Here is a 17,180-nt window from a genome sequence, read left to right on the forward strand (position 1 = left end):
TTGGTCGCAGCTACCTTCGTCTCTCATCCAAATTACTGACGTCTCTGGGACTTGGCAGTGCAGTGGTTAAGATCTGCCCTTACAATGCAGGGGGTGTGGGTTCAATCCCTGGTGAGGGAGCTAGGATCCCACATACCGTGCATCATGGCCAAAAAAAAATTTTTTTTAATAAAATAGCAAATTATCGCAAAGTCTCAAACGTGACCTTCCTGCTTCCACCTCATCCCACCCTCTGACAGTCTAGTCTCAATACCGCAGCTGGAGTGATTCTCATAAAGGAAGACCACATCATGTCATTGCTACTGCTACTGCTGCTAAGTCACTTCAGTCGTGTCCGACTCTGTGCGACCCCATAGACGGCAGCTCACCAGGCTCCCCCGTCCCTGGGATTCTCCTGGCAAGAACACGGGAGTGGGTTGCCATTTCCTTCTCCAATGCATGAAAGTGAAAAGTGAAAGTGAAGTCGCTCAGTCATGTCCGACTCTTCGAGACCCCATGGACTGCAGCCTACCAGGCTCCTCCATCCATGGGATTTTCCAGGCAAGAGTACTGGAAAATCCCATCATGTCATTGCTCTGCTCAAAACTCTCGGGTGATTTCCATTTCTTTGAGGAAAAAAGCCAAAATCCTGTCAACAGCCTTCATGATTTCTGCCCCTCTCGCTGCCTCTTCCCCTCCCACTTGGTATCCCACCACTTTCGCCACACTCATCCGGCTCCTCTATCCTGCCTACCGGTCCTTGAGCTCTGGAGACACATTCCAGCCTTAGGATCTTTGCATTGGTTCTTTCCTCTTGTGGTGGTTGTGTCTGCCTTCCCCAGATACCCACATGGCTAAAGCCTCGTCCAACTATTTATGCAAATATCACATTGGCTGTGAGACTGACTCTGGCCCTATTGTAAACTGAAACCCATCCCCGACATATATCTGATTCCCTTCTTTTGATTCTATTTTCTTCCCTATGACTTTTAACAGCTAACATACCATATAATTTAGTTATTCATTACATTTACCGTCTATCTTCCCCCAGTGACGCATCTTATACGTCAGCTTGACCGGGCCATGGGATGCCCAAATATTTGGGCAGACATTATTCTGGACTTTTCTGTGAGGATGCTTTTTGGATGAGATTAACATTTAAATCAGTAGACTAGACAAAGCACACTCGTGCGTGGGCCTCATCCGATGGGCTGAAGGCCTGAATAGAACAAAAAGGCTGAGCCTCCCCTGAGTAAGGGAGAATTCCTCCTGCCTGACTGCCTTCAAACTGGGGCTATCAGCTTTTTCTGTGTTTGGACTCAAAGTGAACATGAGTTTGCTGGGTCTCAAGCCTGCTTCAGATGGGAAAACTTAAGCCATCATGCCTCCTGGGTCTCCAGTTTGCTGACTCACTCTGCAGATCTTGGGAGTTGACAGCCTCCGTAATCCCATGAGCCAGTTCCTTATAAAGCCCTGTATGTAGTCGCATCCTAGTGGTGCTGCTTCTATGGAAAATTCTGACCAGTCCACTCCCCACCCTACTTGGACAGAAGAGGACAAGGGACATGAGAGACCTTATCTTGTTGCCACTCTGTTCCACCTCTTCTCTCCAGCCCTGGCACATAGATGTGGCGCTCAGTATATATTTGTTGAATAAATGCAGAAATAAATGAACCGATAGGTAGCAGTCTTTAGATGTATCTTTAGAGGTGTGAACACTATCTCCTCCACGTTATTACACAGTCGAGAGCTGTAGGCTTTCGGTCTAAAGAGCTGAGCCAAAGATCAAAAATGGTCTTCTTGATGTGCCTCATAGAATTCTGGATGTACATCACGTTTTTGGTTTCTTGTGGGTGGGGGTGGAGGGGTTGGTAGCTTTACACATGGCATTAGCCACACTTTCCCTTTGGGGGTCAGTGTGAAAAACCAAGCACAGCCATCTTCCAGCACTGATAGTATTTCGAGTGTATGTGATCTGTGGCATGAGGGAGACTTAATGTCAGGAGAAGCTATGGGAGTCCTCTGGACTTGGAAGGAGCCAAAAATCCCTCTTGGGTAACAAAAAAGCATCGCACAGCCATGGGGCAGCACTTAGGAAAAGATAGCTCAAGACTTGAAGACGAAGGGCAAGCAAATGCCATTAGCCCTCAGTTTGCTCTGTAGAAGGAATACTGTGATGCAGGGGCGTTGTTTCTAAATGGTCTGCCTTTCCGAACACAAGGTTCAGTGTGAGCAAGAAGAAAGAAAAAAGATGAGGAAAAAGGCAAGGAAAGAGATTCTGACTGCCAGTGGTGATTGGAAGTGGGGGCAGGGCTGACCAGAAAACGACTGACTGTGAAGCAGCAAGAGAAGATAGACTCTCAGTGCAGAGTGGGGAGGGTCATGCCAGCAGTCCTCTCAGAGATGATTATAGCTCCTGAAAACAGCCTGTGTATGTGTGTGTTAGAAATGCGAGCGAAGAGACTTCTTTGCCTGCATTAAAAGCCCCTGAAAGTGTTTCCATGGTAATGAACAAGCATAACTGGAGGACAAATGAACACACAGGGAGCAGCCCAGCGCATCCCAGTGACTCTCTGAAGCCACTTCACAGGCTTCCGCTGCCAACCTTTCCTGGAGTCTGTTCTACAGAAAACCAATTCCCTACAAAACTGAGGGAGACGGGTGGGTGGAATGAAACATTCTGTGAGCCAAAAAACTTGAGAAACATCAAGGTAAACAAGATAAATGGACTTCTTTAGTGACTCCATTAGTATTCTGAGGTGGGTCCTGACTCGCCAAAAGGGAGATGCTGTGTGCAGAGTCCTCTCAAACTCCATGGACCAGGATGCTCTGTTTGTATTGAGCTGTTCACCAAACTGGAACTGGGGCTCTGTTGGATGTTCTGTGGGAAGCATGGCTCTTGAGAACAGCGATCAGTAGAATCTGACGAAGATTCTACTAACCTTAACAGAGAAAGCCGAGGGACTTCCCTAGTGGACCCATGGTTAAGGCTCTGTGCTTCCAATGCAAGATACGCAGGTTCAATCCCTGGTCGGGGAACTAAGATCCCACATACCGCATGCCTAAAACATTAAAAATAAATTAAGTGTACAACTTGAAGAGTTTCAACAGACATTTTTTAAAAGGAGAGAGGAAGCTGATTTCTGATTAAGGACAATTAGAGTGCTGTATCAGTGCGTGCTAAGTCACTTCAGTTGGGTCTGACTCTGTGTGACCCTATGGACTGTAGCCCACCAGGCTCCTCTGTTTATGGGATTCTCCAGGCAAGAATATTGGAGTGGGTTGCCATTCCTTCTCCAGGGGATCTTCCTGACCCGAGGATTGAACCCTCATCTTTTATGTCTCCTGTATTGGCAAGTGGGTTCTTTACCACTAGTGCCACCTGGCAAGTCCTGTGTCTGTGTTAGTAGCTTGGTATAATTATTGGTAAACCCACCTTGTGAGATGTCTTAAGACACAGAGCAGCTGTTGCAATTTTTTGCACCTCCTGAGACTGAACTGGAAACTAAAGATTTACATCATCTCAGCCATGTCCTGCACAAATGAATCTCAAAGAAAAGATCTAACGATCCCTTTGTCATGGGCCTGTTTATCCAGGGGAACAACAATGACCCGGGAAATGCAGTTGACTGTGCAGGGATCCTTCAGATGTTGACACTGGTGGTTTAAACTGAGATTTGTCATTAGGAAGCAGACAGAACTAGGGAAAACCAATCAATATGATGAATGGCATACAGTCCATACTCTACAAACATTGGTAGAAAAAAATTTATAGTACTTTGGGAAAGGGGGGAGATAAATTAAGAGTTTGGGATTAGCAGACACAAACTACTATATATAAAGTAGATAAACAACAAGGTCTTACTGTATAGTAAATATAGTACAGGGAACTATAGTCAATATCTTACAATAACCTACAATGAAAAAGTATGAAAATTAATATATATGTATAACTGAATCCCTTTGCTGTATACCACGAACTAACACAACATTGTACATCAAATATTCTTTCATTTTAAAAATGTATAGCAATTTGGATTCTTTTTCATCTCAGAGAACTAGTTTCTGATATATTATTTTAGATTTTATAAGGCTGGTGAATTTGAATGGTTTGGGCAATTCTCTCCAATTTTAGAAATTGTTAGTTAGTGAAGTCCTGTGTGTTCAAGTAAAGCACAGTGAGATTGCTGTTCAGCTTTAATGTTCAGAATCCCTTAAAGTAAAATTATAGGTGATTATAAAATTCATCATTGTCAGAAGCCAGACAGTACCTACCCAGAGAGGGAGAATGTTGATGTCTTTTCGGCTAGGTCCATAAAATAAGTTGAAACAATGACAAGGTACAAGATGAGATTCTTCTTGACCATCCAGTCTACTCTCTTATGCTGATTGTGGGTAACCAGGTTAAGCTTTTGATTTTCAACTTAATTTTCGCTTCTGGTTTCTCTCTGCCATGATTTTGTATGTCTTTATTGATCATTGCCCGTTATTGACCACTGCTTCCTTCCTGGATCTCAAATAATCTAGCTAATCCCATGTACCTGCCATGAATCCAGCATTTTCTTGGAATGCATTTTGTCAAGTCCAGTTATACAGAAGAGAGGCACTAGAGCTTCGTATGTGCCTCACACACAGTTGTTAGCAGCACAACAATCCGTGAATGGAAAAGACGTGTTTTCTGTGACTGGACTATCATCTTTCTGTATTAGCAGGGAAAGACTCTTCCTATCAGAACCTATATAATGAAAATTATAAATCTCAATATGAAGAGCAGCTAATGTTAAGTTTGTTCATTTTTATCATCTTCTGACCCCTGTTGTTGCAGCACGATTCAGGAGATGAGATATTCCGTTCAGTCGCTCAGTCGTGTCCGACTCTTTGTGACCCCATGAACCACAGCATGCCAAGCCTCCCTCTCCATCACCAACTCCTGGAGTTTACCCCAACTCATGTCCATTGAGTCAGTGATGCCATCTAGCCATCTCGTCTTCTGTCATCCCCTTCTCCTCCTGCCTTCAGTCTTTCCCAACATCAGGATCTTTTCAAATGAGTCAGCTCTTCTCATCAGATGGCCAAAATATTAGAGTTTCAGCTTCAACATCAGTCCTTCCAATGAACACCCAGGACTGATTTCCTTTAGAATGGACTGGTTGGATCTCCTTGCAATCTAAGGGACTCTCAAGAGTCTTCTCCAACACCACAGTTCAAAAGCATCAGTTCTGCACTCAGCTTTCTTTATGACGTGATAACTCACCTAGAGCCAGACATCCTGGAATGTGAAGTCAAGTGGGCCTTGGGAAGCCTCACTACGAACAAAACTAGTGGAGGTGATGGAATTCCAGTTGAGCTATTTCAGATCCTAAAAGATGATGCTGTAAAAGTGCTGTACTCAATATGTCAGCAAATTGGGAAAACTCAGCAGCGGCCACAGGACTGGAAAAGGTCAGTTTTCATTCCAATCACAAAAAAGGCAATGCCAAAGAATGCTCAAACTACCGCACAATTGCACTCATCTCACACGCTAGTAAAGTAATGCTCAAAATTCTCCAAGCCAGACTTCAGCAATATGTGAACCATGAACTTCCAGATGTTCAGGTTGGTTTTAGAAAAGGCAGAGGAACCAGAGATCAAATTGCCAACATCTGCTGGATCATCGAAAAAGCAAGAGAGTTCCAGAAAAACATCTTTCTGCTTTATTGACTATGCCAAAGCCTTTGACTGTGTGGATCACAATAAACTGTGGAAAATTCTTTAAGAGATGGGAATACCAGACCACCTGACCTGCCTCTTGAGAAATCTGTATTCAGGTCAGGAAGCAACAGAACTGGACATGGAACAACAAACTGGTTCCAAATAGGAAAAGGAGTACGTCAAGGCTGTATATTGTCACCCTGCTTATTTAACTTATATGCAGAGTACATCATGAGAAATACTGGGCTGGAGGAAGCACAAGCTGGAATCAAGATTGCCAGGAGAAATATCAATAACCTGGCTCAGACGGTAAAGCGTCTGTCTACAATGTGGCAGAGCCAGGTTCGATCCCTGGGTTGGGAAGATCCCCTGGAGAAGGAAATGGCAATCCACTCCAGTAATATTGCCTGGAAAATCCCATGGACAGAGGAGCCTGGTAGGCTACACTCCGTGGGGTTGCAAAGAGTCGGACATGACTGAGTGACTTCACTTTCAGACATGCAGATGACACCACCCTTATGGCAGAAAGTGAAGAGGAACTAAAGAGCCTCTTGAAAATGAAAGAGGAGAGTAAAAAAGTTGGCTTAAAGTTCAACATTCAGAAAACTAAGATCAGGGCATCTGGTCCCATCACTTCATGGCAAATAGATGGGGAAACAGGGGAAACAGTGGCTGACTTTATTTTTCTAGGCTCCAAAATCACTGCAGATGGTGATTGCAGCCATGAAATTAAAAGACGTTTACTCCTTGGAAGGAAAGTTATAACCAACCTAGACAGTATATTAAGAAGCAGAGATATTACTCTGTCAACAAAGGTCCGTCTAGTCAAGGCTATGGTTTTTCCAGTAGTCGTGTATGGATGTGAGAGTTGGACTATAAAGAAAGCTGAGTGCAGAAGAATTGATGAGATATTATAAGGATACAAATTATTGTGAATCACTGTATAAACTTTTAGATTTCCATCGAACTTGACTTTTTGTATCACATACCTACCCTTTTGAGACAGGTGACACATTGAGAGCTTGGAGAAAATAGCAGCCTATGTATCATGTCAGCAAAACTGTGTTCTTGTTCTGATAATAAAATGTAAGTTTTAGAGTGAGGGCTTCCCACCATAGTGTAGGACAGAAACTAGAAATGATGAGAAATTGGGTTCACACTTGTGAACAGTGGCAAAGAAAAAAAACAAAACAAAATAGGAAGTTGGAACTGACAAACATACATTGTTTGTTGGGTCAGTGGCTCCAAAACCCTAAAAAAGACTTTGAATGATTCTGAGAAGTTAAAGCATATTGATAAGCAACAGTGTAAGTTGTTATCTGAAAAGTAAAAAAATTACTTTAGAAAAGGTTCTTTAGCCTGTAGTTTGCTAAATGTTTTGGCAGAAAAAAATTACACTAAAAATGCCTGATTTGCAACTATTCTACCTTTATAAGAAAAATACAACAATTTGGCATCAAGCTTCAGTGCTACCCCTGAGGTTCTTTCTGAAGAAGTATCTGTCCTGGGCTCCAGACCTCTGCGTTTCCAGCTGTTTTTTGGAAATGTCAGTAAAGGGATGTTAGAGATGATCCTTGGCCCCAATGAAATATTAAATTATGTTTCATATACAGAGATGCCTGTCATTATTTTCTATGTTTTCCTGTATCTTTGAAATAGTTTATTTCTCAGGTATTATTACTGGGGGAGGATGTGCTGATGAGTATAATGGGTTGTGATAGATTTGTATTAAAAATTTAAGTAGGAATTTATGCATATTGGAAGTTTCTCTCATAGGTATCAGGGCAATGCAATTCATTCTCAAACATAGTTCATTCATTTTACTCTTTAAGAAGACTTGTTTTTAATTGAAGTATAGTTGGGGACTTCTCCAGAGTCCAGGGGTTAAGGCACCCCCTTCCAATGCAGGGGATGTGGGTTCAGTCCCTGGTCAGGGAACTAAGATCCCACATGCCACAGAGTGCAGCCAAAAGAATTTTTTATTTGAATTAAAATTGATTTACAATGTTATATTCAGTATTCAACATAATGATTCAATATTTTTATAGATTAAAATCCATTTAAAGTTATTATAAAATACTGGCTATATTCCCAGTGCTATACATTACATACATGTATCCTGTTTATTTTAAACCTAATAGTTTGTACTTCTTAATTCCCTTCCCCATTTTGCTCTTTCTCCCACCTCTCTTTCCCGGTAACCAGTTTGTTCTCTGTGTCTATGAGTCAGTTTTTGTTTTGTTATATTCATTTATTTTTAAATTTTTTAGATTCCATATGTATGTGAAAACGTATAATATTTGTCTTTCTCTGTCTGAATTATTTTTCTAAGCATAATACCCTCCAGGTCCATTCATTGTTACAAATGGCAGTTTGTTTCTTTAAGAAGGATTTTTAAGGAATAAAAGCAAAAAAAGCCTTTGGAATTCTTGAGTATATTTTTAAGTGTTTTGTTGCTGTGGTTGTTCAGTTGCTAAGTTATGTCTGACTCTGCAACCCCATGGACTGCAGCATGCCAGTCTCTCCTATCCTTCACTATCTCCTGAAGTTTGCTCAAATTCATGTCCATCAAGTCGGTGATGTCATATAATCACTTCATCCTCTGCCGCTCCCTTCTCCTTTTGCCCTCACTCTTTCCCAGCATCAGGGTCTTTTCCAATGAGTTGGCTCTTCCCATCAGGTGGCCAAAGTATTGGAGCTTCAGCTTCAGCATCAGTCTTTCCAGTGAATATTCAGGGTTGATTTCCTTTAGGATTGACTGGTTTGATCTTCTTGCAGTCCAAGGGACTCTGAAGAGTCTTTTCCAGCTCCACAATTCAAAAGCATCAGTTCTTCGGTGCTCAGCCTCCTTTTTGGTCCAACTCTCATGTCTGTACATGACTACTGGAAAAACCATAGCTTTGACTATACGCACCTTTGTTAGCAAAGTGATGTCTCTACTTTTTAATACACTGTGTAGGTTTGTCATAGCTTTCCTCCTAAGGAATAAGCGTCTTTTAATTTCATGGCTGTAGTCACCATCTGCAGTGATTTTGGAGCCCAAGAAACTAAAATCCCTCATTGCTTCCACTTTTTCCCTTTCTAGTTGCCATGAAGTGATGGAACCAGATGCCATGATCTTAATTTTTTTTATGTTTAATTTTAAGCCAGCTTTTTCGCTTTTCCTCTTTCACCCTCACCAGGGGGATCTTTAGTTCCTCTTCACTTTCTGTGGTATCATCTGCATATCTGAAGTTGTTGATATATCTGCTGGCAATCTTGATTCCAGTGTGTGATTGATCCAGTCTGGCATTTCACATGATATACTCTTCATATAAGTTAAATAAGCAGAGTGACAGTATACAAGCTTGTCATACTCCTTTCCCAACTTTGAACCAGTCAGTTTAAGAGTTTAACAGTCATAAAATAAGACACATATGGAATATAAAGTCTTAAGGACATATAAAAATATTTTCCAAGGAATTTGTCATAATACAATATAATGGCAGCTACCATAGTATCATGTACATCCATGGAGCTTAGTTGGTTTAATTTATTTAGATTGACTTCTGTAACAGTTTTGCAGATGTCTTTAATTTTCAAGTTGTCTTAAATGTGCAGATGTTTCTGAAAGTATGATTAGGAGGATATTCTGAAACCTCCCAAATATTCCTGGACAGTGGAAATTTCTAAATTAGAGGAACAATGAAGGGAAATCAGTCTAGAGAAATATCTACAAAGCAAGTTAATGCAAATTAACACTTCTGATTTTTTTTTAAAAATTGCTTTTGACTTAAAATGGTAAAAACAATTGCTCCATTTATTAGGATGTGCCCAAATGATATATTTTAGGTGCAAACACTGTTGCTGATTTGGATAACCTTTGCCTGAGAAAATGTTAACTGTTCTTCTTCATCCGAATAATTTATTCTAATAATTTCTGAACATATTTTCCTGAAGCTACTTCCCTAATGGTGAGAGTCTTAATATTTTTATATCTATAAATTTAATAGCACCTATATAAATTTTTTTCCACCATTAAAGGTGCAAAACTGGTTAATATGCTTTAAAACTTTTCCATTCATTACAAAGGAAGTGCACGTACTTAATTAGAAAATTTAGTATGTATGGATTAGGCAATAAAATTGAATGAAAATCCTGGGTTAACACTTTGATGAGTATCTTTCTATGTTTTCTGTGCAATATACTCATGCGTACTCAAGTGGAATCAAGTGGTAAAATTTGTTGATTCAAAAACACCTAAGTCAAAGTAATCATGATTGATATTTGGTAGTTTGGTTGGCTAAGATGTACTGCTTGATATGAGCTTTCTTAGGATTTTTTAACATTGGTGGGATTCAAATATTTAAAAAGTCCAATTTTTACTTTAATGCTGTTAAATTTGCCTGAGTGGTAACAGTAATGTCTTTGTAGCATTTATATTTAAAATATCCTTTCTAAAAATGATAGTTTCACAGAACTTGCCAATATATGGGTGGATTTTTATCTGTTTTTTGTGCCTGCTTGTTTTAATTAAACCTCTTAAATTCAACTCAAGACTACTCCTTATGGTCTTAATAGCCATTATTTACAAAGAAAGCATTGCTATTTTTGAAGATATCTCTAGTAATTGTATATACAAGAAAAAAAAATAAACATTTAGCAGTGTTTTTCTCCTTGTGGTGGATTTAGGGATGTTTATTGTTTACTTAGGGTGGAAGGAGAAGAGGGCGTCAGCAATCCAATGGATATGAACTTGGGCAAACTTTGGAAGATGGTGAGGGATAGGGAGGCCTGATGTGCTGCAGTCCATGGGGTTGCAAAGAGTCGGACATGACTGGGTGGCTGAACAACAACATCGTTTACTTATGTTTATCTCTTTATTCTCCAATTTTCACATAAAGAGGATAATCAAGAAAAGAAATTATTTAAAAGAAATAACAGCAGATTGATCCATTTTCTACCTGACATAGAACTACACAAGAACCATGGATTCCAGAAATAACAAGCTTATTTTGTTTTACTCAATGGCACATCTTTAAGGTCAAACTCCCAGAGTTTGTTCCCTCCCTTACAAAACAGCATGAGTGGGAATTTGGTTTTCCTTTTTGGGTAAAGTTTCTACAAAGCTCACTGATAAAGCTCTTTAGTTTTACTTTCTGCAAAACAATTATTTCTGGAGCTAAACTGAGATGAATCTGATAATGGGTCTCAATTCTTCAACTTTAAAGCATTTAGAAACTAGGGTCATAAAGATATGGAGTCCTGAAATACTCTCCCAAGTACAGTCCCATCAAGCTAAGACAGCCCTTGGAAAAGCACTCGCTGAAACTTGCAGTTTGCACATGCATCTTCTCTAGTTTGGCCATTTTGACCTTCTGTTCAAGCCACAGAAACCTGGAGAAGGGAAAGGGAGATTTTTTGGCTAATTTTCACATAAGTCTTGAAAAATAATTTTCTTTCAGGGAAGTGTCTCTTGGAATTAAAAAAAAAAAAACTTGAGTGATAAGTTTTTTAGAAAGTAATCTGGGTGAGACATGTAAAACTGGCCAATTTAAAGTCATTCCAGGCACTTCCCTGGTGGTCCAAAGGTTCAATTCCTGGTGTGGGAACCAAGATCCCACATTCCACAGAGCAACTGAGCCTGCATGCCACCAACTAGAGAATCCATGCACCACCATGAAAGATCCTGCGTGATGTGACAAAGATCCCAGGTACCATGGCTAAGACCCGTGGCTACTTGTCTAAATAAATAGATAAAAATAAAGTCATTCCAAAGCACACTAGCTTCTAGCTCTGTCTGAAAAGCCAGCACCAATGCATTCCATTGGGGGAAAAAAAAAAAAACAGATGCTTCTAAAATAATCTATCAGTGGAAAGCCTTGATGTAGAGGTAACTGACCTCAGTGCAATTCAGACTCTTAAGTATTGAGTATGCTTGTGTGTGTGCTCAGTCATGTCCAACTCTGTGTGACCCTATGGACTGTAGGCTAACTACTGTCCATGGAATTTTCCAGGCAAGAATGCCAGAGTGGGTTGCCATTTTTTACTCCAGGGGATCCTTCCAACCCAGGGCTTGAACCCACATCTCTTGAGTCTCCTGCATTGGCAGGTGGCTTCTTTACCACTGTGCCACCTGGGAAGCTCATGTGCTTGATGTATAAACAGGTGGGAGGAGTTCCTCTAACAGCTCCCCTCCCCCCTCCCACCATTCGCTTTCCACCTGATATCCCACAGGATCAGCCTTGATGGAAATCACACCATAACTCGAATGTTCTCTCTGTGTTTTCGATTCCAGCTGTGAAAGTTCAGGATGAGCTGGAAAATGTAAGCCTCCTTTAAAGCACATGAGAAATCTATTGGCACAGAATAAAAGCTGTACTGTTTATTAGGGTTTTGCAAGTAGCCGTTGTACTTAGTTCTCTCAACATTGCTTTCTTTTTTTTTTTTTAAATGAGGACAATTCTTCACGCAATTGCCAAACTAAGGCAAAAGAAAACTTTCTCAATCTTTATGGTGCTTTCATCAGATAACCAATATAAAATATCTTCCAGAATACTCTGTCTCCTCAGACTTTAGAGTTTGTTCTTGGGAAGTTAGAGATAAACAAGGATGGCCTTAATAAATCTAGTGAACATTGTAAAAACACAGTTTCTGGTTCTTTTTCCTCTTGGGGCAATAGGCCAGATATCACTAACAATTCAATTATTCTGGCCTTTCTCAAAAATGTCATTGCATCAAGAGCACCATGGCTGAGCAAGTCATGGGAGAAAATTAGGATGCTTTCTACTGGTATTCCCATAATTAAAAATCAACTGCCTTCTGGGGAAACCTGTATAACACACCTTTGATTGGGTGTTGAATTTGGACTTAAAAAAAAAAAAAAAAACGTCTCTCAAAGAGGGAAATGTTTGCCTTCTAAAGAGTGAAATTCCAGGAAGGGCATTTCAACCCGACTGTGGCCATCATTAGCCAAGAAACGTGGAAGAGCTGTGTTTGGGGCAGGGACTGTTTAGAGAGGTTTTATCTGTCTGTTTATTGAGGGTTTGGGGGTGTTTACTTTTCCTGCACTGTCATTGTGTGTGTGCAGTCGTACCCCGTGGACTGTAGACCTTCAGATTCCTCTGTCCATAGCATTCTCTGAGCAGGAATACTATAGTGGGTTGCAATTTCCTCCTCCAGGAGATCTTCCTGGCCCAGGGATTGAACCTGAGTCTCCTGCCTTGGCAGGGGGCTTCTTTACCACTGAGCCACCTGGGAAACCTATACTGTCATTACATCCTTACCTTAGTTTGCCAGCGTTGCCAGAACAAAGCACTGCAGACTGGATGGCTTAAACAAATAAAGGTGCGTTGTCACAATTCTGGAGATTCATAGTCCAAGATCAAGGTGTCAGCAGGGTTGGCTTCTTCTGAAGCCTCTCTCCTTGACTTGTGGATGGCCGTCTTCTCTCTGTGTCGTCACCTGATCTTCCCTTGTGAGTCTCTGCATCCTCATCTTCTCTTCTTACAAGGACACCTGTCAGATTGGTTTAGGGTCCACGCTGATGACCTCAGTTTTAACATAAGTACCTCTTTAAAGATCCTGCCTCCTAATAGTCACATTCTGAGGGTCCAGGGGTTAGGACTTCAACATTTGAATTTGGGAAGGACGCAATACAGCACATAACAACCCTGGTTCAGGGTCTTCCTCAAATCTCTAAAACCTTTCCTTCATAATGGCCAGGAAGGGAAAGTAAGAAGGTAAGAAGGTATTCATGAATTTTCTACAAGACCTGGCTTGCTTTTGAAGCAACCTTTTTTTTTTTCACCTTCTTCAATATGGAAGAATTTTAAAAGTCTACTGACTTTGAAGGCATCATGTTAAGTGAAATAAGTCTGAGAAAGAAATCCTGTGTGATCTCACTTACATGTGGAATCTAAACAAACAAAAACCCATCAGACTCACAGAAAAAAAAAAAGAGTAGATTTGTGGTTACCAGAAGTAGGGGCTATGTAGAGGGGGAGTCAGAGGAAGAGAGTCATAAGGTATAAACCTCCAGTTACAAATAAGCACTAGGATGAATTACAGCATGATGACAGTAGTTAACACTGCTGTGTCATCTGTAGGAAAGTTGTTAAGAGAACAACAGATCCTTGGAATTCTCATCACAGGGATAAACGTATTGATTAACTAAACCTATTGTGGTAATAACTTCACAGTATATGTAAATAAACCACTACACTGGTTTGATTTGCATGTATTTACACCTTAAACCCATACAGTGATGTAGGTCAATTATTTCTCAATAAAACAGAAGACATAAAAGCCCACTGAGAACTTTAAGAACACTTTGTTTTCTTTCCGTGTATTTCTGTTTCTTCCAAAGGAAAACATTCCTCTGTTCACCTGCAGATCTCAGTTAGGAAGTGTTTTGCTTGCGTTTGTGTATCAGTGATAGGAAAGACCTGGTCAGTGAATCTTGTCAATCGGAGACTTTTACACTGGCAGAAACCCTGGAGATCACTTACTGGGTTGGCCAAAAAGTTCCTTTGGGTTTTTCCCATAACATCTTACAGGGTTTGGACCAACCCAACATAAATATTGTAAGCCATCACCTTCTTACAAAGAACCTCAGTGAAAGAGTTCTACTTTTTTGCGTGGGTTATCGTAATTATGGTAAAAACCAAGGACTCTCCCTCATGTCATTTCATTTCAAGGACTCTCCCTCCCTCATGTCACAGGAATAGGAAGATATCTGTTTACTAACCTCTACCTATGCCGATTTTAGGTGTGTGTTATTCTGATCCTTCCATTAGACGGTATATCTATGTGTTCCATTAGAAAATATAACTTGATCTGCACTCAATTTCACTGTGTTGCATTCAGAAGTCTTCAAAACAGGGGCCATACTGTACTGCTGGATTTTTTTCAGTGCCTACGGAAGCAGCATTAATAATGTAAGAAATCCATGCAATTTTCATACTTCAGAGAGTGAAAATACAGTATGACCATAAGGGGAAAAAAAACCCGCTCTATTCTGAAGAAGTGAAGTCGCTCAGTCGTGTCCGACTCTTTGCGACCCCATGGACTGTAGCCTACCAGGCTCCTCCATCCGTGGGATTTTCCAGGCAAGAGTACTGGAGTGGATTGCCCCTGACAAGTGCTGAGTCCTCCTGCTTAGGTCAGTGTGAATGGAGGCACTGCATTTCTGCCTGTCCTCAGTAACAGTGCTCCATGTTTGCTTACAGAACGACGTGGCTGCACTTCTGAAACCAATATCGGAAAAGATTCAGGAGATCCAGACATTCAGAGAGAGGAACCGAGGGAGTACGATGTTTAATCATCTCTCAGCCGTCAGCGAAAGCATTCCCGCCCTTGGGTGGATAGCCGTGGTGAGTCCGGCTGGAATGTCGTCCCTGCACCTCGTCGCATTTTTGGAGTGTTTGGGGGAGCTCCTGGCCACCTCCAGCCTCCTTCATCCTTCATCCTTCATGAAAGGAAGGTTCCTTTTAGGCTGAACACAGCAGCTCTTTCTTACCCCCACTTGAAGTTCAGGGCTTTGTGTTCTGAGATACAGGAAGCATTTCATCAATCCTTACAGAACAAAATTTGCCTCCAGTTTTCCACTTGACATCTCCATTGCTTCTCTTCCTCTTTAAGACATTTTCTTTCTTATCCTATATTTTTTTTCTTTCTATGCTTGGGTGATGGCCCTCTTCTCTCAGTCCCCCAAACCTGGTCCTTATGTCAAGGAGATGAACGACGCGGCCACCTTTTACACTAACAGGGTCTTAAAGGACTACAAACACAGGTACGTACCTTCTTTTACTGACCAAATCTTCAATTGATCGTTTGTTAAACATTTGTCCCCAGACTTCATGCAGTTCATTATTGATTCCTTTCAAAGGCTAATTGACTATAAACATTAAGGAAAAATACCATCTGTGTAGGTAAAGCAAAGTAGAAAGTGAAATCAATGATCCAGATAATATGTATGTTTTAGAAAGTCTTGCCTCAGTTCTCTGGTAACGAATAAACTCTCCCAACAGGAATGCATGTCACTCTGTTACCTGTCACCACAATAAGGAGAGGTCTGTGGTGACTTGTGATGGACCAGCCCTAAATGGACAAAACTTGAGTGAGTGTTAGTCACTCAGTTGTGTCTGACTCTTTGCAACCTCATGGACTGTAGCCCGCCAGGCTCCTCTGTCCTTGAGACTCTCGAAGCAAGAATACTGGAGTGGGTTGCCATTTCCTCCTCCAGGGGATCTTCCCAACCAAGGGATCGAACCCTGGTCTCCTGCATTGCAGGTGGATTCTTTTACCGTCTGAGCCACCAGGGAAGCCTATTGATGAAAATAGAGTTGGTGAATGAGCAGAGAGAAGATAGGGGGTTTCAGGAAAGGAACTAGACGTGAGGAACAGAAATGAAATGAGACAGTAAACTAGGTCAGTGGGAGGGAGACCAGAGCTTGCATTCAGATGAAATGAGTTGGGTGGACAGAGATATCAGTAAGAACAGCCGCCATTCAGAGAGCTGTTGAAAGTTTACAGATAAGGCTGAATCAGCAGGTTTTGCCTGGAGAGTGAGCTTAAAAGGACATGCAGTCTCCAGCACAAATAACAGGTCCTAGAGAGCCTCAGACTGGGGCTAGAATTGGAAATGGGACTGAATGAGGACAAATATAAAGAAATATCAACTGGGGTTTCCCTGGTGGTCCAGTGGCTAAAATTCTGTGCTCCCAGTGTAGGAGGCCCAGGCTCAATCCCTGGTCAGGGAACTAGATCCCACATGCCACAATTAAGACCTGGCATGGCCAAAATAAGTAAGTAAATAATTTAAAAAAAAACAGAAATACGTACCAATACATTTTTTGCTACAAAAGAAAAAAAAAAACAGTTACACTCAGCAATCCCACTCCTAGATGTATTTCCAAAAGAAATGAAAACATAGGTCCACACAAAGGCATGTACCTGTTTTCGTAGCAGCATCAATTATGGTTGGCAAAATGTGGAAACAATCCAGACATCCATCAGCTGATGAACAGATAAGTAAAATGTATATCCGTACAAGGTTATATTATTCAGCCATTTAAAAAATTAAGTAGTAAAAGTAATAAAAGTAAAAAAGCAAAATGGCTGTCTGGGGAGGCCTTAAAAATAGCTGTGAAAAGAAGAGAAGCGAAAAGCAAAGGAGAAAAGGAAAGATATAAGCATCCGAATGCAGAGTTCCAAAGAATAGCAAGAAGAGATAAGAAAGCCTTCCTCAGCAATCAATGCAAAGAAATAGAGGAAAAGAACAGAATGGGAAAGACTAGAGATCTCTTCAAGAAAACTAAAGATACAAAGGGAACATTTCATGCAAAGATGGGCTCGATAAAGGACAGAAATGGTATGGACCTAACAGAAGCAGAAGATATTAAGAAGAGGTGGCAAGAATACACAGAAGAACTGTACAAAAAAGAGCTTCATGACCCAGATAATCACAATGGTGTGATCACTCACTAGAGCCAGACATCCCAGAATGTGAAGTCAAGTGGGCCTTAAAA

The 17,180-nt window shown here is 41.0% G+C and overlaps 1 protein-coding gene across 1 annotated transcript in view; it reads left to right on the plus strand.

Moving 5' to 3' along the window:
• Positions 1-17,180, plus strand: part of CAP2 (cyclase associated actin cytoskeleton regulatory protein 2) — a 139,203-nt gene that overhangs the window by 79,385 nt on the left and 42,638 nt on the right. Inside the window, exons 5-6 of the mRNA XM_040249316.1 lie at positions 14,880-15,023; positions 15,357-15,442. Of these exons, the coding sequence (XP_040105250.1) occupies positions 14,880-15,023; positions 15,357-15,442 (230 nt within the window). The remainder of the gene's footprint in view (positions 1-14,879; positions 15,024-15,356; positions 15,443-17,180) is intronic.

The sequence above is a fragment of the Oryx dammah genome, unplaced genomic scaffold, assembly GCF_014754425.2.
Source record: "Oryx dammah isolate SB20612 unplaced genomic scaffold, SCBI_Odam_1.1 HiC_scaffold_11, whole genome shotgun sequence".
In the NCBI taxonomy this organism is placed as follows: Eukaryota; Metazoa; Chordata; class Mammalia; order Artiodactyla; family Bovidae; genus Oryx; species Oryx dammah.